We start from the raw sequence: 23370 nt of genomic DNA on the forward strand, positions 1-23370 counted from the left end.
CCAGTAATCACCAGTAAACACCAGTAAACAAAATTAAAAAGTGGAGTGGAGAGGAAACAACAACCCATACGCCGAAGAAGAAGAAGTCATTAACAGAGCTGTTCTGAAAGTGTCCCAGAGGCCTGTTCTGAGAGTGGACTGTTTTTGGCATTTGTTCTCAAGTTATATCAAAGTGTTGTTTTCTGCCTTTCTGGAGCACATTGTGACTTGTTGTTGAATGCACCTATACTGTAACTCTAAATGACAATCAGAGCAACTTGAATTACGTGTGTGCAGCCTTTTGCTCAAAAGTTATCAACGTTTCATTTTCAGAGTCTCTTTTGACAATCTCTCTGTTGTTTTCAGTCATTCAGCTGTTTTCAGTCATTAACAGAGCTGTTCCGAAAGTGTCTCAGAGGCCTGTTCTGAGAGTGGACTGTTTTTGGCATTTGTTCTCAAGTTATATCAAAGTGTTGTTTTCTGCCTTTCTGGAGCACATTGTGACTTGTTGTTGAATGCACCTATACTGTAACTCTAAATGACAATCAGAGCAACTTGAATTACGTGTGTGCAGCCTTTTGCTCAAAAGTTATCAACGTTTCATTTTCAGAGTCTCTTTTGACAATCTCTTAGAGAGCTGTTTTCAGTCATTAACAGAGTTGTTCCGAAAGTGTCCAAGCGGCCTGTTCTGAGAGTGGATTGTTTTTGGCATTTGTTCTCAAGTTATAACAAAGTGTTGTTTTTTATGCCTTTCTGGAGCACATTGTGACTTGTTGAATGCACCTATATATCGGTTCTAAGTCGCTTTGGAATAAGGCGTCTGACCTTCTCATCATGATAAAGCATCATGGGGTAATAACACTTTATTCAAACAATCCTTCAAATATGTTGCTGAAACGAGAAACAGTTGCACAGACACCATGTTTTTCCTTTCAAAAATCTTTACTTTGATATTCTTTCATTGTAAATTAATTAAGTTATAAGACATGGTTAACATTGGTAATAATATGAATTGAATTTTATTTAGGTGTATTATGTATGTATTTAAGCATTAGGTAGAAGTCCCATTCAGAATGACATCAAGCTTAGTTTGCATATTTATTTGTTCAAAAAAATTACAGCACAAATTTAAGACATTCAAACAACCAGAAAATATTCAGCACACATTCAAAATGATGTAAATGGTAGTGGAACTATAAGGGGTATTGGCCAGTCATATGATCCAGCCAATAGGAATGTCAAGTGTGTGTGTGTCTGTCATGAGCACCATAACAGAGAGCTGCAATGTAGGATGTCCTAAAGCCTGTCCAATCAGAACACTTGCCTCGCACCGAATCTGCAGACACAGCGATAGGGAGAGAGAGATAGAAAGGGGTGGTTAGTGACGGACACACAGACAGAAATGCAGTGAGTACATTTCTTGAATACTTTTATTCTTTTAATGAATGAATGAATGAATGAATCGTTTAATGACTACCCGACCTAGGTCGGTGGAATTTGTTTTCGGTACAGGTGGAAAAGCTCAATACAGCAGTGTCAAAAACATACACACATTACACATAACTATAACATGGACATGTACACACATAACCATAAGACAAGACATAATCAATATTTACAATTTATAAAGTGCAGTACATCTGGCAGGGTTAGTGCAGTGAGTCAGGTGTTGAGTCCTTATAGCAGAGGGGAAAAAAATGTTTTTGAAACGGGATGTTTTGGTGGCCAGGGATCGGTAGCTCCGTCTAGGGGTCAGCAGGGTGGGAGGGGTCAGAGATAATTTTATGTGCTCTATTTGTGGTGCGTTTGAGATACAGTGATACAACTGATGGGAGAGGGGTGCTGATGATCTTAGATGATTTCCTTACTATTCGCTGTAGTTTGTTTTTTTATTTACTGTCCGAGCTGCCGTACCAAACTGTGATGGATGAGGTGAGTATGCTCTCAATGATGGCAGTGTAGAACTGAAGGAGGAGGTTTTGTTTTACCTTGAATTTTTTGAGCTGTCTGAGAAAGAATAGTCGTTGGTGGGCTTTTTTGGGATGTAGTTTGTGTTGGTGTTCCATTTGAGGGAGTTACTGATGTGAGTGCCAAGACATTTGAAAGAATCCGTTGGGGTGAAATCCTTCACCCAGCAGCAAGAGGGCGATAGAGAAGCGTACCTTCTCGAACCATGCTTTGAGATTGGATGACAGGTGAACGATGTCACAGGTCAATACATTCTCTCCTAGCCCTATCTGTGAGGGTCAGACCAATGAGGAGAAAGACGGACAAATACACAGAGAGACGGACAGATGGCCTGATGGAGAGACAGAGAGAGATGGACAGATAAACAGAGAGGTGGACGGATACATGGAGGAATAAACAGACAGACAAGGAGACAGGCAGTTAAAAATGGAGGTCAAATGACAAACCTTCCCAGTGCAGTCCCTCTACTACGTCTTCTAGCACTGGAGCTTCTGATTGGTGGCCGAGTGCATCTGGTCCTCGTACGACCTCACATCCTCCAGGGTCATATCTGGAAAAAAGATGATCAGATGTCATCAGGTTTGAGGCGCCTGGGTGGCGTAGCTCCTGGTTAATTTCCTGCCATCGACCTGTCCTGCATGTCATCTCTCCTCTCCCTCACTTGTCCTTCCTGTCAATCTCTACTGCCTCTATCCCAATAAAACAGAAATGCGAGAGAGAGACACGCACGCACACGCATGCACACATCCGAGTACACGCATGCACACATCTGAGCATGCACGCGCGCACGCACTATTTAAGTCACCAGAAAAGCCACAAATAAACTTGTCCCTCCAACCACGTGAAGTCACACACACCCACCATGTGAGAACATGCATCATCGAAAACACACCCCAATGTCACACCCTTGGACTATTTTAGCCGTTGGTGGGGCCCATCTCCTTGTGCCAGGAGGCGCAATCACGCGCACACATACAGGTTCACCTTACCCTTGTAAATATGCCTCGACAACTACCTCTCTCCAGCGGTCCACGCAGACACAGTATCACTCACCCTTCCAGAGCAACTCTCTCCCCTCGGCACTGGCAACTGCTGTCTCATAGAATTCAAACTTTCCCCCTCCTCCACCTCTCGTACCCACTCCTCCACCTCTCGTACCCACTCCTCCACCTCTCACCCCCCCTCCTCCACCTCTCACCCTCCCTCCTCCACCTCTCACCCCCCCTCCTCCACCTCTCACCCTCCCTCCTCCACCTCTCACCCCCCCTCCTCCACCTCTCACCCCCCCTCCTCCACCTCTCACCCTCCCTCCTCCACCTCTCACCCCCCCTCCTTCACCTCTCACCCCCCCTTCTCCACCTCTCACCCTCCCTCCTCCACCTCTCATCCCCCCTCCTCCACCTCTCACCCTCCCTCCTCCACCTCTCACCCTCCCTCCTCCACCTCTCGTACCCACTCCTCCACCTCTCACCCTCCCTCCTCCACCTCTCGTACCCACTCCTCCACCTCTCACCCCCCCTCCTCCACCTCTCACCCCCCCTCCTCCACCTCTCGTACCCACTCCTCCACCTCTCACCCCCCCTCCTCCACCTCTTGTACCCACTCCTCCACCTCTCACCCTCCCTCCTCCACCTCTCATCCCCCTCCTCCACCTCTCACCCCCCCTCCTCCACCTCTCACCCCCCCTCCTCCACCTCTCACCCCACCTCCTCCACCTCTCACCCCCCCTCCTCCACCTCCCACCCTCCCTCCTCCACCTCTCATCCTCCCTCCTCCACCTCTCACCTCTCACCCTCCCTCCTCCACCTCTCACCCTCCCTCCTCCACCTCTCATCCCCCCTCCTCCACCTCTTGTACACCCCTCCTCCACCTCTCGTCCCCCCTCCTCCACCTCTCACCCTCCCTCCTCCACCTCTCATCCCCCCTCCTCCAACTCTTGTACCCCCCTCCTCCACCTCTCATCCCCCCTCCTCCACCTCTCATCCCCCCTCTCACTCTCCATCCATCTACCCCTCATTTCACTCCGCACGTACGCACGCAGAGACGACACAGTCAAAGGAGGAGAGTGAAACTCACTGTACCACTCATCCACCCAGGCAAACGCTTGTCTGTGTCCCACCAACAACACATCCCTGATGACCTGAGAGAGAGGGAGAGAGAATTATTATTATTTTTAACCCTCCTGTCGTGTTCGGGTCAAATCTGACCGATTTACAACTTTCATCAATCATAGTTAGTTAGTTAGTCCTCTTCACCCCGTTGAGGGGCATAGGGCGTCCACCAGAGCTCTCCATCTCACTCTCTTTTGGGCCTTTGTTTCTTGCCAGCTCACCCCGATGTTCTTCAGGTCTTGGAGTGTGGAACGTCTCCAGGTGTTTTTCGGTCTTCCAACTTTCCTCTTCCCCTGCGGGTTGTAGTCCAAGGCCTGTCTAGTGATGTTGTTGGAGTCCTTCCTAAGGGTGTGCCCTATCCAGCTCCACTTTCTCCTTTTGATGGTGGTAGCTATGCTGTCCTGGTTTGTTATTCTCCACAGCTCTTCATTTGTGATTCTGATGGGCCACCACAGCTTGAGGATGTACCGCAGGCATTTGTTGACAAACACCTGGATCTTGCTTGTGTTATATATTTGATTGCCTCAAGGCCTTATGGTATCCTCCACACGAGGAATTTGAACATGTCAAATTGCTGATCACCACTTTCATTGAATTTTGAGAGGTTTAGTCAACTTATTAACACCTGTGGTGTTCCCGGTCAAAAATGAATGGGTAACCCTAGATTATGTTCATTCATCAGATGGAAAACATCCCCATACATTCACAACCACTACATTTTCAGTGTCTATTCTTTGTATATTCACTGCAGTTATTCATGTTAACCGCTAGTCTGAGACATTGTTTAAAGGGTGTTAAATAAAATTTGGTGATGATTAATGGCTTTTGTGTTAATGTAAGAGCAGTTAAAACAAACTGGTCAAATTTGACCGGGAACACCAAAATAAGAACACGACAGGAGGGTTATCAGATTAAAACAGGGGTGCCCAATACGTCGATCGCAAAGGTGGTATGGGTAGATCGCATGGCACCCCCCCCCCCCCCCCCACAAAAAAAAAGTTCGCCTATCATCCATCCTCACTATGGCTTTTGCCACTTGATTGACGTACAGGTAAGCCAGTCTGAGATCTGATCTTTTGACCTAACACACGGTTCACCACGCATGCGCAGTCAACAGCGCCAACTACAAAATACAAAATACCGGCGAGACTAATTAACTAGTTAGCCTTCCAATTTCTACAATTTACTATTTAGTACTAAATAAAGGGTATACAAATTAGTGGGGAAGCTGGACCAAGTAAGAAACCAATAACGTACAACTTCCATCCAGAATGGGAGGAGGACTTTTACACGATGTGATATTGGAAGTGCGTCTGTCTGATCTGCAAATCTACGATGGCTATTTCGAAGAAGGGAAATGTGGCAAAAGAGCGAAAACGTACGGCTGTAACGATAGCTTCTTATCGCGTCAGTCACGTTCTTGTTAAACACAAGAAGTCATTCAAAGACGGCGAAATTGTGAAAAAAGCGTTTCTCGAGGCTGCAGATTGCCTTTTCGATGACAGATCCACAGTGGCTGATGACACCTTGCAAGCCTGCCTACACCTTGCAACCAGCTCCTACAGCCCTGACTACTAGAAACTAGCTGCCTCCTCCCAGTGCCAGGTCTCCCACTAAGGTAGAGAAATGCATTTATTTCCTCCTTTCAAACTAGGGAATTACCTGTTTTGTATCTGGTTTACTTTTCTGTTTGTTGGATCAGTAGTTGGCTATGGTACTGCAGACTGGCTGTCAGTGTGTGAGTGAGAGAAATTGAGGTGTGTGTGTGTGTGTGTGTAAGAGAGAGGAGAGAGAGAGAGAGAGAGAGAGAGAGAGAGAGAGAGAGAGAGAGAGAGAGAGAGAGAGAGAGAGAGAGAATGGGGGGGGGGGGGGGGAGAGAGAGAGGGAGGGTTTGTGCTATGGCTCCCTATGCAGACTGGCAAATGTGTGTGTGTGTGTGTGTGTGTGTGTGTGTGTGTGTGTGTGTGTGTGTGTGTGTGTGTGTGTGTGTGTGTGTGTGTGTGAATGTGTGTGTGTGTCTGTGTGCGAGTGTGAGTGAGAATAGCAAAGAGGGAGGGTTTGTGATGGTCTTCTCTTGTGTGGCTGTGTGACAGAGAGAGAGAAAGTGTATTGTGAGTTTACTATGCAGGCTGGGAACTGTGTGTGTGTGTGTGTGTGTGTGTGTGTGTGTGTGTGTGTGTGTGTGTGTGTGTGTGTGTGTGTGTGTGTGTTTGTAGTACGTGCATGTACATTTGCGATGTTGAAACTAGACTGGTAGATCTTGGCAGACTGGCTACTTGAAAAGTAGATCTTGGTTAAAAAAAAGTGTGGGCACCCCTGGATTAAAAGGTGTCTGTGTGTGTGTGTGTGGGGGTGTGTGTGTGTGTGTGTGTGTGTGTGTGTGTGTGTGTTCTTCACCGTATGTAAAAACTGCTCCACTCGCGTCTGAAGACCCCACACCTCAAACTGAACCCGGACCAGCTTGTAGGAGCACATGACTGGTTCACTGTCCTCCCTCCAGTCCTCCTTTAGAGGCCCTCTGCCCGTCCTCACAGACGAGAAACATGTCAGGTCCTTAACACACACACACACACACACACACACACACACACACACACACACACACACACACACACACACAATCATGGAACATCGTTGAATTGCAAAATGCATCTGCTATTTCTCTTTCATTAGTTTTCTGTCAGGGGGAGGACTGTGGAGAGACAAGGGCCTTCTGACCCTGGACACACAAACCAACATCTCAAAGACACACAACACCGTACACACACATACCTCAGAGCTGTTGTAATGTCTCTCTGGGAAGGCGTCGTAGGCTATGTCCACATAATCTACCGCCACGTCACAGTTGGTCTTCTCGTTCGGAAAAAGCTGCGAGACAGAAAAGCAGACTTCAAACCGTTTCTCCGCGGAGAGTTCAGCTGTCAATGGAGACTTCCGTTCCAAGAAAACAGCCGGCAAATCCGGGCGTTTGTAGCACTGCTGGTGTCCGTCCTACCCATAGAATTCTAGCCCTAGAGTATAAAGTTCTAGCCCTAGAGCAGGCACATGCTAGCTTTCACATTCACTGCCATGAGTGGCACCATGTAGTCCAGATTTTACGGCCACTCAAAACACAGAAGTTGACTACCTGACACTGCCTCTATAATCCCACTTCATTTAGGGGAGTGTTCCCTCTAGTGGTTATAACTAGTGGCCCTACCTCTCTGACCTGGGAACACCAGGGTCAATGGACTCTCTGGACCATCAATGACGATCAATTGATCGATGAGGGCTGGGTTAAAAAAATCTATTTCCCGATTCAAGAATTGGTCTCGCACAACGAGATCTCTCAACGCGGTTGAATCTAAAAGCATGGCTGCTTCACGCAATTTGACGAAGCTTGGAAAGCCGGCATTTTCAACAACGCTGTACGGCCGTATATCCTTGCATATGAAACTTCTGTTCTTTTTTTGGCACACAGAGAATTGGACTGTAACTTGCAAACAAGTGTCTTCTCCAGCGAGGCTGGTTTCGGATCTGCTTTTGCATATGTCACAGTAAGTGGTTTTGTAGATTTGTGGTATTTCCACATTATTTCACCTCCACTTTGCACAGCTTACATAAAAACATCTGTGGGTCCCGTCTGAGAGCTTTCCCAACCACTGGCGATATCGTTACTGCACAGAGAAGCTGCCGAAGTAGCCCCTTTATTTACACTGGCTGCAGTAAAGAACACACTTTTTGTAGTGTCTGATTTTGCACAACTTGTGTTGGTCAATGCTGGTCATGGTCATTTATGTTCCAATAAAAAGCACATTCATATAACTGCTTTGGAGTCAATTCTTAATGTAAACATTGATATTTTTAACAACGCAACATGTTAGAGGGTTCCTTGAACCTGTTATAGCATTAGTTCTGAGAATCTCTTTCATATTCAAGCAAAATTGGTATTGTAACTAAATAATCGAAATTGATATTGAATCGAATCGCTAATCGAATCGAAACCTGGTGAATCGGAATCTAATCGTTTTGGGAAATCAGTGGCGATACCCAGCCCTAAACTCGAGCGGCAAATGTTTTCTGAATAGCCCTGGATTATTTTTCCTGGGGAAAAAAACGATCGACCCCCGTCAATCATAAACCCTACCACCCCAGCTCACAACCAAAATGCTGGGCTCAGCCCCCGATGTTTCAAAATCCTAACAACGACCCTGCTAAAGAGATAGAAGCATTGTTGTTCTATTGTCTCTGTTATTCAGCCATGTTTGAAGTTTCTCCGTTTGTAGGCTGGCCTGCAGCTACAACGATGGCCAATAACTTTAGAAAACAACTATCGGAATTCGTAGAGAATATAGATCAGTGTTTCCTCTATATGCGGGCCGCCATGAATACATTTTCTCCGCCACTAATTGATTCAGTCCACTTTGATTCAATGTCAGCCATAGTAGAAAGGCAGAGCGAGATATTATCACCGGAGAACAGAAAAAAAGCAGATTGAAGCTAGATTTAGGCCGCTTTCAGACCTACACGTTCTGATTTAGGGTGTAGTAAGTTACAATATGTTACAATGTTGCAATTAACCTCGTCTCAGACTGAATCGCTCTCAACAAGTGCGAAGCGACACGCTTGCAAAACAGTTTTGTGATTGGTCCAAATTTCGGGGGACATTTGGATTTCAGGAAATTACTCTCCTCTCTCTCTCTTCGCTCGTCCCTTTAATCCCGTATCCTAATCGAAAATGCAACATCATCAGCGACGACTGTGGGTTATTGCATTTACTACCGTTCTCTGGTTCATGTTCTTATACCAGTGCTCAGTATACAAGTATTTTAAATGAACATTCGTAATGTAGTCTCTGATGTTCACGGTCAACTAAATCAGGCTATTTTGTGAAACAAATAATGTTCCCGCAAATGGGTTAACCGAGCAGCCTCGCACCCAACGCTAGCTTCGAACTATTCATAGCATAAACGTTGGTAAATGTCATAAACGACACAGTATTGGCTGGGGAAAAGAAGGGGAGTCAAAATGTTTTGGACAACAGATTTACATGCTGAAAAACATTTGGACAATAAGAGACACAAGGTGTGGTTGCATGGTCTAATTACAGGGCAAAATGCGAGGGGCAAAAATAATCTATTGCCTCTAAAATCATCACGAACATAACGGCGGAGGTACGGGTAAACAGGGCTCATGTCGGTGTCATCAAGGGTAAGAATTGGTTTTCTTTAACTCAGCTGATGCATTACCTTGCTGTTGGTTGTTTACCGAATCTGTCACACTGTGATTTTACTTGTGTAAACAGTTAGTGAGTAACGTTAGCCGGTTTTGTGCGTGTACTCTCATGTAGGCCTACTTCATATTGATGAGCTGATGATCTTTCATTGTGTGTGTGTGTGTGTGTGTGTGTGTGTGTGTATATGTATGTATGTGACTGTCAGTCACAAGTTTATATTCTACGGATGTTGTTCAGTGCTGTAAGCGTGTTCCCGGTTCCATGTGTACTCTACTCTTGTGTACTTCATATTCGATGAGCTAATTATCTCTCGTGTACTTCATATTCGATGAGCTGATGATTTTTCTGTGTGTGTCAGTGTCTTGGGCGTATCTGTAAGTCACATGTATATTATACGGTAACTGATGTTTAGTGCTGTATGCGCGTTCCGCATGTTCTGCTGCAGCTGTAGCCTCAGGATATCTTTGTATTTGATCACCTTCTATATAAAATCACCTGCTCGGCTTTAATGACTTAAGCTATTTAAAAAAAAAAAACTAACCCTCTAGTTTTTGGTGAAATAACGTCTTTGTTTTGAGCGCCAGTGCGCGTTTCATGCGTGTGCACGCGAAAAGATTGCAACACCCCACCACTAATGTAAAAAATCCTGGAGGAAACACTGTAGATCAGGGGTGCCCACACTTTTTTGAACCAAGATCTACTTTTCAAGTAGCCAGTCTGCCAAGATCTACCAGTCTAGTTTCAACATCGCAAATGTACACGCACGTACTACAAACACACACACACACACACACACACACACAGTTCCCAGCCTGCATAGTAAACTCACAATACACTTTCTCTCTCTCTGTCACACAGCCACACAGGAGAAGACCATCACAAACCCTCCCTCTTTGCTATTCTCACTCACACACACACACACACACACACACACACACACACACACACACACACACACACACACACATTTGCCAGTCTGCATAGGGAGCCATAGCACAAACCCTCCCTCTCTCTCCCCCCCCCCCCCCCCCCTCTCTCTCTCTCTCTCTCTCTCTTACACACACACACACACACACACACACACACACACACCTCAATTTCTCTCACTCACACACTGACAGCCAGTCTGCAGTACCATAGCCAATTACTGATCCAACAAACAGAAAAGTAAACCAGATACAAAACAGGTAATTCCCTAGTTTGAAAGGAGGAAATAAATGCATTTCTCTACCTTAGTGGGAGACCTGGCACTGGGAGGAGGCAGCTAGTTTCTAGTAGTCAGGGCTGTAGGAGCTGGTTGCAAGGTGTAGGCAGGCTTGCAAGGTGTCATCAGCCACTGTGGATCTGTCATCGAAAAGGCAATCTGCAGCCTCGAGAAACGCTTTTTTCACAATTTCGCCGTCTTTGAATGACTTCTTGTGTTTAACAAGAACGTGACTGACGCGATAAGAAGCTATCGTTACAGCCGTACGTTTTCGCTCTTTTGCCACATTTCCCTTCTTCGAAATAGCCATCGTAGATTTGCAGATCAGACAGACGCACTTCCAATATCACATCGTGTAAAAGTCCTCCTCCCATTCTGGATGGAAGTTGTACGTTATTGGTTTCTTACTTGGTCCAGCTTCCCCACTAATTTGTATACCCTTTATTTAGTACTAAATAGTAAATAGTAGAAATTGGAAGGCTAACTAGTTAATTAGTCTCGCCGGTATTTTGTATTTTGTAGTTGCCGCTGTTGACTGTGCATGCGTGGTGAACCGTGTGTTAAGTCAAAAGATCAGATCTCAGACTGGCTTACCTGTACGTCAATCAAGTGGCAAAAGCCATAGTGAGGATGGATGATAGGCGAACTTTTTTTTTTTTTTTTTGGGGGGGGGGGGGGTTTGTTCAATGCCATGCGATCTACCCATACCACCTTTGCTACGACCGGTCGATCGCGATCGACGTATTGGGCACCCCTGCTGTAGATCATATGATATCAGGAATTAGGAAAGCCACAGTCGGCACCCCTGGAGCAATTACGGGTTAAGTGCCATGCTCAAGGGCAAATGCAGCTCCCTCCTGAGATGGGGATCAGACCCCCCCCCCCCCACACACACACACACACACACACACACACACACACACACACACACAGAATCAGAATAATTCAAAATAATTGTATTGTGTTTATTTTTTTGTAGGGTATTATTGATGTATTTTTCTAACAGTCAAACTATTTGGATATTTCATTCAACTTTACTATCATTTCAAATCAAATCTTTCAGAAGGCATCAATTATACTCTTCTATTTTCTTAATTAGGCCTAACAGTGTTTCCTTGCTAAGAAACATTTCATATTGTATGGGCAAGCTGGGGACAGAATAAATAATCCTCATGTCTTTGATGTACCGCACATATACAAGCAGTTGTGCGCAGCTGGCCACATCAGTGTGCATCAATCGAAGAAAGAGCTATATATATATAGAAAGAGCTCTACATAGCTATATATACATGTATATATATATATATATATATATATATATATATATATATATATAGAAATAGCTCTACATAGCTATATACAGTATATCTCAAAAGTGAGTACACCCTTTAGATTTTTGCAAATATTCTGTCATATCCTTTCAGGGGATAACACTATCTTAATCAAACTTTGATATAACTTAAAGTAGTCAGTGTGCTGCTTGAATAACAGTATAGATTTATTGTCCATTGAAAATTACTCAGTACACAGCTGTTAATGTCTAAACAGCTGGCAACAAAAGTGAGTACACCCCATAGTGAACATGTCTAAATTGTGCCCAAAGTGTCAATATTTTGTGTGACCACCATTGTTATCTAGCACTGCTTTAACCCTCCTGGGCATGGAATTCACCAGAGCTGCACAGGTTGCTTGTGGAATCTTCTTCCACTCCTCCATGACGACATCACGGAGCCCACGGATGTTGGACACCTTGCACTCCTCCACCTTCCTCTTGAGGATGCCCCACATGTGCTCAATTGGGTTTAGGTCTGGAGACATACTTGGCCAGTCCATCACCTTAACCTTCAGCTTCTTCAGCAAGGCCGTTGTCATCTTGGAGGTGTGTTTAGGGTCATTATCATGTTGGAAAACTGCCCTACGGCCCAGTTTCCGAAGAGAGGGGATCATGCTCTGCTGCAGGATGTCACAGTATATATTGGAATTCATGTGTCCCTCAATGAAATGCAGCTCCCCAGTGCCGGCAGCACTCATGCAGCCCCAGACCATGATGCTGCCACCACCATGCTTGACTGTAGGCAAAACACATTTGTCTTGGTACTCCTCACCAGGGTGCCGCCACACACGCCGGACACCATCTGACCCAAACAGGTTTATTTTGGTCTCATCAGACCACAGGACATGGTTCCAGTAACTCATGTTCTTGGATTCATTGTCTTCAGCAAACTGTTTGCGGCCTTTCTTATGCATCGGTTTCAGAAGAGGCTTCTGTCTGGGGCGACGGCCATACAAACCGATTTGATGCAGTGTGCGGCGTATGGTCTGGCCACTGACAGGCTGACATCCCACTTCTGCAACCTCTGCAGCAATGCTGGAAGCACTCGCACGTCTATTTTTGGAAACCAACCTCTGGATATGACGCTGAGCACGTGGACTCAACTTCTTTGGTTGACCCTGGCGAGGCCTGTTCCGAGTGGAACCTGTCCTGGAAAACCGCTGTATGATCTTAGCCACTGTGCTGCAACTCATTTTCAGGGTGTTGGCAATCTTCTTATAGCCAAGGCCATCTTTGTGAAGCGCAATAATCCTTTTTTTCAGCCGCTCAGAGAGTTCCTTGCCATGAGGTGCCATGTTGTCCAGCATTCAGAGAGAATTGTGCCCAAAACACCACATTTAACAGCCCTGCTTATCACTTACACCTGAATCCTTGTAACACTAACGTATCACATGACACCAGGGCGGGAAAACAACATCATTGGGCACAATTAGGACATGTTCACTATGGGGTGTGCTCACTTTTGTTGCCAGCTGTTTAGACATTAACAGCTGTGTACTGAGTAATTTTCAAAGGACAATAAATCTATACTGTTATTCAAGCAGCACACTGACTACTTTAAGTTATATCAAAGTTTCAGTAGGATAATGTTATCCCCTGAAAGGATATAACAGAATATTTGCAAAAATCTAAAGGGTGTACTCACTTTTGAGATATACTGTATATATACCATATTTTCCAGACTATAAGTCACACTTTTTTTCATAGTTTGGCTGGTCCTGCGACTTATAGTCAGGTGAGACCTATATCAGGGGTGCAAACTGGCGATGGTCCAAAAAGGTGACACATTTTTTTTTTGCCCGTAGATGGTTAGCTCTAGCATTAACAGTGGTCTAACAATGATGCGCGTGTAAGTAGCGATGGCCCTGACCTTAACACCCTCATAATTAATGTAAGCAACCTGTTCTCAAAATAATTATGCGGGTTCCTGCAGGTTTCAACAAGTTACATTTAAGACCTTTATAAGACCACTTTTAATAGATTGTAAGACCTATTGAGCAAGTATTGGTATTAGACTCACATTCGTTGATTCTTTTCATTAGCAATGCTGGGTGATCTGTTCTGTTGCATATAGAACAATGATAATGTAAGTTAGCCTACTCTATCAATTTCTTGATTCATTTCCATTGCTTCTCAACACAATACTAGATATAATAGCATAAATAACAGAATAATCACACACTTACTTACACTGCATAGCCTACATACTGAGATATGGCACACACACACCTCTCACAGGAGGGCCACACACACACACGCTATATTTACTAAAACACACACACCGTTGCTACCACTGCAAGTTTGAAGAAATTCTAACTTCACATGCCTGCAGTCGAATCGCCTCCTACGGCGAATATCGTATCGTGGCCTCTTGTCTTATCATTTCAAGTGGCAAAATATCGGGGTTTTGGGCGCAGCTTAACCAATGTCACACGAGCAATAAATGTGCAAGTTTTGTTTTATATGTTGTCTCTCATCCGCACGCGTCGTATTCCCACGCAGTGGGTCTGGCGAAAATAATACATTTTCCGGTCAGACTTTTAAAATAAAAATAAAATCGATTCTACGCAAGTCTAAAGCACACAGAAGCCATTCAAAAGGTTTATTTTGAAAGTCTCGCCCTGTGTCTGATCCTGATGTTATAGAAGCAGCGTAGCAGCATGGTAGAAGCGAGGTAAAGGGGGACGCGAGACAGTCTCGGGCAGCGTTCGTAAATTCGCTCTGAGAGCGCTGGAGGGCACACACGGCTCAACGTCATAAAGGGACCAAGTAATTTGATTGGACAAGAGGCATTCCATGACTGCTGATCAAATTTCCAGAGCGAATTTACGAACGCAGCCTAGGGCAAACCACTCGGCGACTCGTTTTTTTTCATAACACGAAACTTGAAGTTGTAAGATACCCACTCGCAGTGTTTCTTCTATATGCATTTATTCGTGGCGGGCCGCCTCGAATGAATTTCCTCCGCCACTAATTGATTCAGACAGTCCACTTTGATTCAGGCTGCGCAGAAAGGCAGCGAGTTATTATGACCGGAGAACAGAAAAAAAGCAGATTGAAGCTAGATTTAGGCCGCTTCCAGACCTACATTTCGTTAGGATTTAGGGCGTAGTTAGTTAGAATATGTTACAATGTTGCAATTAACCTCGTCTTTAGTCCTTGGGGTTAGTCCTTCGGTGTTCAGCTGCAGTATTCTGGGTTCGAGGTCAGCAGACCTCTCCCCCGGCTGCTGCCGAACACCAGCCCGGGTGAGGGGCCCGGATTATATGTGGCGCGCGGAGTGGGAGGCTAACACCTCCAAACTCCGCGACCACATCCCAGTCGCCGGCGCTGAGCCCCTCGGGATGGACTTGCCAAGGCTATCCTGGGTGAGGCTCAATCGTCTCCGGACCGGCGTCGGGCGTTTCCGCTCATCAATGCACAGATGGGGCTTGGCCCCAAATGCGTCGTGCGAGTGTGGCGCAGAGGACCAAACCGCAGACCATATTATCCTGGATTGCCCGGTGTACCACCCACCCAACGGGATGCATGGTCTGTCGGTACTAGATGACGAGACGATGACGTGGCTTCTGGAGGGGTGTCCAGAAATATAGCCCGGGTGAGCCCCTCAACCAGGTCTCGGGGTGGTAAAAGGGTAGCCCCTCGGCCCCGAGCCTGGTGGAGCGGAGAGGAAAAACAACAACCCATACGCCGAAGAAGAAACCTCGTCTTTTGTGTTCGCACTACAATCGAGACTGAATCGCTCTCAACAGGCGCGCGGCGCGAGGCGACGTGCTTTCAAAACAGTTTTGTGATTGGTCCGAATTTAGCGGGACATTTGGATTTCTCTCTTCGCCCGTCGCCGGTCCCTTTAATCCCGTAAACGTATCCTAATCGAAAATGCAACATCATCAGCGACGACTGTGGGTTATTGCATTTACTGCTGTTCTCTGGTTCATGTTCTTATACCAGTGCTCACACTGCTCAGTATAGAGTATTTTAAATGAACATTCGTAATGTATGTCTCTGATGTTCATGGTCAATTAAATCAGCCTATTTTGTGAAACAAATAATGTTCCCGCTAATGGGTTAACCGAGCATTCTCGCACCTAACGTGCAAGCACCTAGCTTCGAACTATTCATAGCAATATGCGCGGGGCAAAAATAATCTATTGAAATTATAATTGTTGCCACCCTCTAGTTTTGGGTGAAATTACGTCTTAGTTTTGAGCGCCAGTGGCGTTTTATGCGCGTGCACGCGAAAAAAGAGCGCTCCGCCACTAATGTGAAAAATCCTGGAGGAAACAACAACAGTTTAACGATCACTAAATACTTATAATGATCATCGAATTATGTGTAGTTATGTGTTTCTAGCATGTCGATGTTCTATCAGGTAAATTCGCTAGAACTAACCTCCATACCCTGGTTCAGAAGAAGAAATCAGTCCTTCGTCACTTACATCGTCGTCCTCGATGAAACTTTTAGGTGGATTGGTTACCCTAGCCTAGATGGTCTTTGTGACATTTCACAATCACAAACATATATGTACAGAAACTCACTAAAGTATAAAACACCGCTAAAATACTGCTTCTCTTCAAATCACTCCATGACACTTTGAGGTCAATGCATTAGTTTTTTTGGTGAACTACCGTAATAACCGTAAATGTTATTCTCTTCTCTGCTTTCAGAAACTGTTGGATTTTTTTCGATTGCACATATAGTTCAGGAATTACGATACTTTGAACGAACCCTGTAAAATCCTGTTGAGAAGTTATCGCAACATAGAATTAACTTCTATGTTATTCTATTTTATTACTTCTTATGTTTCTACTTCCATCTTAAGACCTCTTTAAGACGTTTTATTTCAACTGCAGCAGAGTTTAGCAGACAGGAAGATGTTAGCTTGGGCATCATGTGACTTGGATGAGATGTAGACCCCCCCCCAAATATTTTTTTTGCAGATCTACATGATTCACGTAGGTCACCTATTTTGAGGTAAAAACTAATTTCGCCGAAAGGTGACAAGTTTGCACCACTGACTGTCTGATAGGGTCTAGCTTAGCCATGGTACTGTCTGATAGCGTCTAGCTTAGGTACTGTCTGATAGGGTCTAGTTTAGGTACTGTCTGATAGGGTCTAGCTTAGGTACTGTCTGATAGGGTCCAGTTTAGGTACTGTCTGATAGGGTCTAGCTTAGGTACTGTCTGATAGGGTCTAGCTTAGGTACTGTCTGATAGGGTCTAGCTTAGGTACTGTCTGATAGGGTTAAGCTTAGGTACTGTCTGATAGCATCTAGCTTAGGTACTGTCTGATAGGGTCTAGCTTAGGTACTGTCTGATAGGGTCTAGCTTAGGTACTGTCTGATAGGATCTAGCTTAGGTACTGTCTGATAGGGTCTAGCTTAGGTACTGTCTGATAGGGTCTAGTTTAGGTACTGTCTGATAGGGTCTAGCTTAGGTACTGTCTGATAGCCGCTGCTGTTTCTCCCATCATTATAGAACATGTTTCCTTGGCAGCTGGCAGCACTGAGGCTTCTCCAATAGTGTTGGTTTACCTGCTTTGGCAATGCCTAATGAATGACCCGATATGAAGCCTCAGTGGCCTTGACATTAGCTTTCCTGAATCCTTGAATGACCCGAAAAACGACTCGAAATTCTGGTGGTTTTGATGCTAGCTCGTAGTACTTAGTTTCCAGTAATTTGCGAAGTTTTGCAGGTCTCATGCTATCATTAGCCAGCACCTCTTTGCAAACGAGACATTGCGGTCGTGGGGTGTCGCTTGATCCTATCCATGTAAATGCAAAGTTTATGCACGCTTAATCGTATTTTCTATGTTTCTGTTTGCTGCCTGCGGGCACAAGCTGTGGCACTGCTGGTGTCAGAAACCTCTCCATTTTACAAGAGATATTAGAATAACTCTTTGATTTTACTAACACTGCTAGCCAGACATCCTTTAATTATAAAGCTGGGCGCAAGACTACATTTATTTAATTTATAGAACGCAATCCTGCCTGCAATGTCCTCAAATTTAGCATACATCACCCATGTCTAGGCTACCGCCGCCCCCCTAAAAATGTATCTACTCACGTTCTCATTGCTTCCGCTGTTGTCTTCGTATATGGTTTCTATGTGGATGGAGAACTTGGGGAAGAAGGAGCACTGGATCAAAGAGAGAGGGGTAATGTGATCATCAGGCTAGTCCAACAAAGCCATCTTTAAACAACAAAACACGGTGCAGCAGCTTTCAGTCACGCTGCTGCATGCTCCTGGAACAAACTCCCTGAAGAAATCAAACAGGCCCAAACCCTTAAAATATTTAAATCTAAGCTAAAAACCTTCATGTTTTGCACCAGTTATGATTAAACACAAACACTTCTATCAATGTCTTTTTTTCATTAACTATTGTTTTTTAAAATGTTTTATCTATTTACTTCTTATATTTGCTTTTATTCATTGTCATTTTTATTTTCTTATGCTCCTCTTGCTGTATTTTTTAAATAATGCATGTAAAGCACTTTGAATTGCCCCTGTTGTATGAAATGTGCTATACAAATAAACTTGCCTTGCCTTGCCTTACACTGCTGACCCACCGTACAGTCACACTGCTGACCCACCGTACAGTCACACTGCTGACCCACCGTACAGTCCTCACAGAGACAACGGTCATTGACACAGACGTTCTACTTCAACAACATTAATGCGGCACATCGTCTTTTCACACACAAACAATTTACCGCGGGAAACATGCATCTCTAGTGCATTAACACTGATGTAAGAAGCAAATGTGGCCAGTGGTTGGGATCAGTGGACAACCAAAACTCAAAACACATAATATAATGATAACTTGTAGAGGTGTAAAACAGAGGTGTACGCTGTACAGAGGACTGAAAGGCGCCCGTTGTGACCGATATTTCCCCCTAACAGACGCCATTTCCATCTAACTCTGTTGGGACGAAGCACATCCACACTCACCACACAGCTGACGGAACAGAAACGCTGCGCACAATGGTTACCATGACAATTAAGGCCGCACTCTAGGGGTGTCTTCAATTACCAATAAAAGGAGTGACAGAGACGCCTCAAGTCCCTGAAGGAGGACTATGTGGAGAACATGGTGTTGAGACAGAAGCTAAGTAACTGCCCTCAGAAATGTACTTTAAAGTCAAAATGGTCAGAGGGTTTGTAGTTTTAGCAGCACAGCTGATGATATGTAATGCTTTTTTCCCCCTTTTTTTGGGAATGAAAAGCACCCCATTTCAAATTATGTTCAGAACTTGACACAATGCATAGAAATAAACTAGAGTATACTCAAAACACTTACTGTGAATTCTTGATTGGATGGAAGGGTCGCAAAGTGTAAAGAGTGGAGAAAGAGAACAAAACAACTTGATTGAGACAAACTATTTAAAAACATGTCATAAACCATATCATCCATATGAGCACAGACTCAAATAACACATCACATGATGGCCTCAGAAAGTCCATGATCAAACATCAGATTACACACAGATTGTGGTTACAGCCTCACCTGTTATTGTGTATGGATAGTAATTCCAGGACTTTTCTGTGATGTAGAACCTGCTGGGGACCACGGCTCTGGCCCAACTAGGAAGCTTGCTGCAAATCGTAGAGAGACACACACACACACACACACACACACACACACACACACACACACACACACACACACATCATGATAACAAGGTCAGACGTAGCCATGTGCAAAATACCACCTGCAGACAGCTATAGGCAAAGATGTTGAGAGTGCTATTGCTATGTATTTTTAGCTTAGCAGAATGCTAACATGTGTTTCAGACAGAGGATGGTTCTCACACACCTCCCGATTTAGAACTGACATCACGAGAAGACATTAAAAAAAGACCCCTCTGCGTTATATCACCCCTTGGAATGCATACATCACACTTCTCTACATTGCTTCTGATGGTGTCGTAGCACAGAACCCCACACACCCATTGCCCCCCCAGCCTCTAAGCAATCTAGTGATATATGTCCCTCCCTGCTTTTTGCCTGCCTTTGTTCAGGTTTATTCAGCAGGGCTCAACGTTCTCATTCCATTCGCTGACGGAAATGTTCCTCTAACTCCTTATTCTATAAAAAAAAAAAAACGTTGACCCCAAATGTTGTTACTAAACTAACTGGGAAGCATGACATTAAATATGCAGAGGTCTCTTTTTCATTTGGATTGACTTTACACATTCAACTCAGCACCTGAACAGGTATGTTAGGCTAGGCTAGGCTAGTCAGTCTTACCTGGAGAGGTGTGCTAGGCTAGGCTAAAGTGGGTCTGAATCTGAACAGGTATGCTAGGCTATGCTAGTCAGGCGAAAATGGGTCTGGTAGGTACGCTAGGCTATGCTATGCTATGCTAGTCGGTGTTACCTGGAGAGGTACACTCGTTTCTCTGTGTGCTGTCCCTGGCCATGCTTGGGGTCGTAGTGGGGCCCATTGAAGAGCACCTCCACCCCCTCCCCCTTCTGGCTCTCCTGGTGGTTGTGTTTACTGATGGTGTACAGCTGCCCTATCTTGTACTGAAGAGAGGAGGAAAACAGCACACCATCAACCAACACCATGTGGCAAACTGCAGTCAGTCATCACATTTCTGAAGATAAGACAAGAACTCTATGGAAAAATAAAACCATAGGCTATTGATGGTGAAGGATGTGATTGTTTCTCCTAATATATATTGTGGTTTTATATGATGTAGGCTATTGATTTCTGTATTTAACTATTTTTAATGTGGCCCTTGTCAAAGTCGCTCAGGTCTTTACTCCTGCCCATTTCTCCTGCATCCAACACACCAACTTCAAGAACTGACTGTTCACTTGCTGCCTAATATATCCCACTCCTTGAAGGTGCCATTGTAACAAGATAATCTATAGCCGCGTTCGTAAATTCGCCGGAGCGCACACTGGGTTCGACGTCATAATGGAACCAAGTAATTTGATTGGACAAGAGGCAGTCACGTGGACACTCCGGCGCTCTCAGAGCGAATTCACGAACGCGGCCAATGTTATTCACTTCACCTGTCTGTCAGTGGTCATAATGTTTTGGCTCATCGGTGTATTGTGGACAGAGTGCACCTGCAAAAGAGGCATTGCTCTCAGCGTATCTCTCCTGAGATAAAGGTTAAATAAAATGTCAAGAGTAGAGTTTAGGCTTTTGTCTGTTAGGAAGTACTGAATTCTGAGTGAGAGGTTTGTGTGCAGTGTTCTATAAGCTGGTACAACAACCACACTGGAGTTGATTATCTATTTCAAAACATGGTTCTGTTTTCATGCACCCTGAAAGAGACTTTGACCACACACAAACACATAATCAGAGAGTAGACCCTACTGATCGATCTGGCTGTACAGAGAACCCCAACCCTTTGGCTTCTGTAAAAGCTGCATATCTTCAGAATATTCTGTCATCTGCAATTATACCTCACGATATCAAAAGCAACACATTGTGATCTTGATTGAAAAGTAGCACAGTTCATTAACTGTCTTAACCAGTGAGCTACTAGGGCTGGGGACTACAGACACGTATAGTTAGTCCCTCCATCAAGAGGACATGCTTTGTAAAAGCAGAAGGGGGAATATTAATATGAAGTTGACCTGCAGACAGTTTTAGAGAAAAACCAGTCAGTCTGGTAACAAGTTGACTTGGAGGTACAGAGACACTTGTGTGGTAGTAATCCCAGCCTTGGTAAGAGGGTCTCACCTCTTGCACGGTGAGGGGCATGCATATGCGATACTCCTTGAGAAGCATGACTTGTTCCACCCGTCAGCGTTCTTCAGAACTTCAAACCGGAGAGGGTCACCGTTCAAGCCCTCGTTGCCATGTTGACTGTAACAACAAACGAAAGCATCAAACGAGTGCGTTGGTGATATGGTGCAACAAGTCCAATTGTAACCTATCGATATCCGCGCAAGCAGTTGTTTAAACAGCCTACTTATCACACAACTGACATGATTTTGTTTTGTTTTTTATGATTGACAATTAATTATTTTGCTGTTGGTCATAATGATCAAACTCAATCATATTGTTTTATTCACTTTTCAGTGACATCCGAACCACATGGTTTGTTTGGTTGGGTATTTTTGCGGAAGACCCAAATGTGTAGTCTACACAATAAATAGCTTACAATGTTGTCAATCGATAATATAAACTTGGGGTTTGTCAACATAAATTACAAAAACGTCAATAACGCAGGATAACGGTGTTGTGAGCCATGCTTCAGAAAGTATAGAAATATTACCCATGATCCTTGACAGTTGTATCTTCGTGAATCAGAGGAAGTCTGCTAGCAGAACTTTGACTTTCCGAAAGTAACTTGTCTTTCAGACTGAAGCTGTATGGAAATGTAAATTGTCGTGTGCGTGCTTCTAGTGAGGTTTGCGTGCTTCTAGTGAGGTTTGCGAGCTTCTAGTGCCGTCTTCAAGGCGATCTCGTCAGACCTCCGTGCCAACCTAGAGGCAACTTTGATATGTGAAGAAATGGTTATATATATTATTTTTTTTTTAAATACAAATATTTTTAAAACAATAATAAAATAAACGGGACAATTGCCATAATATAAAAACAAATATTATAATTTCTCAAATACATTTTCTCCCTTCATATAAATAGTCTGCAGAAGACCAACCACAAGATGGCGGATGTGCTCCTAAAATCGTGAACGTCTCGGGAAACAGCAGCAGATTCACATCGAAAAAACGATAGAAAAATCACCGTGGAAGGCCTATATTTATCAATGGCCCTAGCTGACAGGGCCAGTGAAAGAGATTGAAGCATTGTTGTTCTATTGTCTCTTTTGTTCAGCCATGTTTCACGTTTCTCAGTTTGTAGGTGCAGCTACAAAAAAGGCCAATAACCTTAGACAAAAATATCAGAGTTCGCAGAGAATATAGATCATATCAGGAATTATGAAAGGGAAAAAACTATCTGACACCATGAATGATTATTACCTATGTCTATAATCTTCAGTTGACACACTGTGTCAGTTGTTCAGCGTGGTATGTGAACCCCCCCCCCCCCCTCCATCAGGGGACATCTGCCTGGGCCCCCAAGCCACTGTGTTCTTTGTACCATTTTCACACCTGACACTGATTCCCTTTCCCTTGTTGCTAATGTTGTTTAAGAACGTGATGGGTTCACTGATGATGTGATTGTATATGTTGTTTTGGGTTCGACTACATTTTTGGACAGATTATTTGGACAAAGGCCCCCGGCTTCTGCACAGGCCTGTGACGGCGACCCCACCCAGGGTTAGTTACCTGTCTTAACTGCTTTCATGGTTAGTTACCTGTCTTACTGCTTTCATGGTTAGTTACCTGTCTTACTGCTTTTATGGTTAGTTACCTGTCTTACTGCTTTCATGGTTAGTTACCTGTCTTACTGCTTTCATGGTTAGTTACCTGTCTTACTGCTTTCATGGTTAGTTACCTGTCTTACTGCTTTTGGGGTTAGTTACCTGTCTTACTGCTCCTGTGGCAACTTTCTTCTTTTGTCTAATTGTAATGACTTAAGTAGTTAATCAAATAATTAGACATTATTGTAATTATTTATTTGATGGTATT

The 23370-nt window shown here is 44.3% G+C and overlaps 1 protein-coding gene across 3 annotated transcripts; it reads right to left on the bottom strand.

The window, feature by feature from the left end:
- Positions 1–1021: 1021 nt before the first annotated feature.
- LOC308149597 (cytoplasmic phosphatidylinositol transfer protein 1-like) lies at positions 1022–22230 on the bottom strand. Of its 3 annotated transcripts, none has more exons than XM_080522463.1 (10): positions 22050–22230; positions 21512–21637; positions 20189–20337; positions 19309–19393; positions 17876–17947; positions 6831–6926; positions 6456–6611; positions 4024–4087; positions 2394–2497; positions 1022–1315 (listed from the first exon to the last, which is right to left on the bottom strand). In XM_080522463.1, the coding sequence occupies exons 2-9, from the start codon at positions 21557–21559 to the stop codon at positions 2424–2426; spliced, it is 744 nt and encodes a 247-aa protein (XP_080378589.1). In that variant the 5' UTR covers positions 21560–21637; positions 22050–22230; the 3' UTR covers positions 1022–1315; positions 2394–2423. The 3 variants fall into 3 exon arrangements, with proteins under 3 accessions (XP_080378589.1, XP_080378588.1, XP_080378590.1); XM_080522462.1 differs by having other exon boundaries at positions 19309–19405; XM_080522464.1 differs by lacking the exons at positions 6456–6611; positions 6831–6926 and having other exon boundaries at positions 19309–19405.
- Positions 22231–23370: the final 1140 nt, after the last annotated feature.

Source organism: Nansenia antarctica (genome assembly GCF_963989245.1).
Source record: "Nansenia antarctica genome assembly, chromosome: 2".
Taxonomy (NCBI): Eukaryota; Metazoa; Chordata; class Actinopteri; order Argentiniformes; family Microstomatidae; genus Nansenia; species Nansenia antarctica.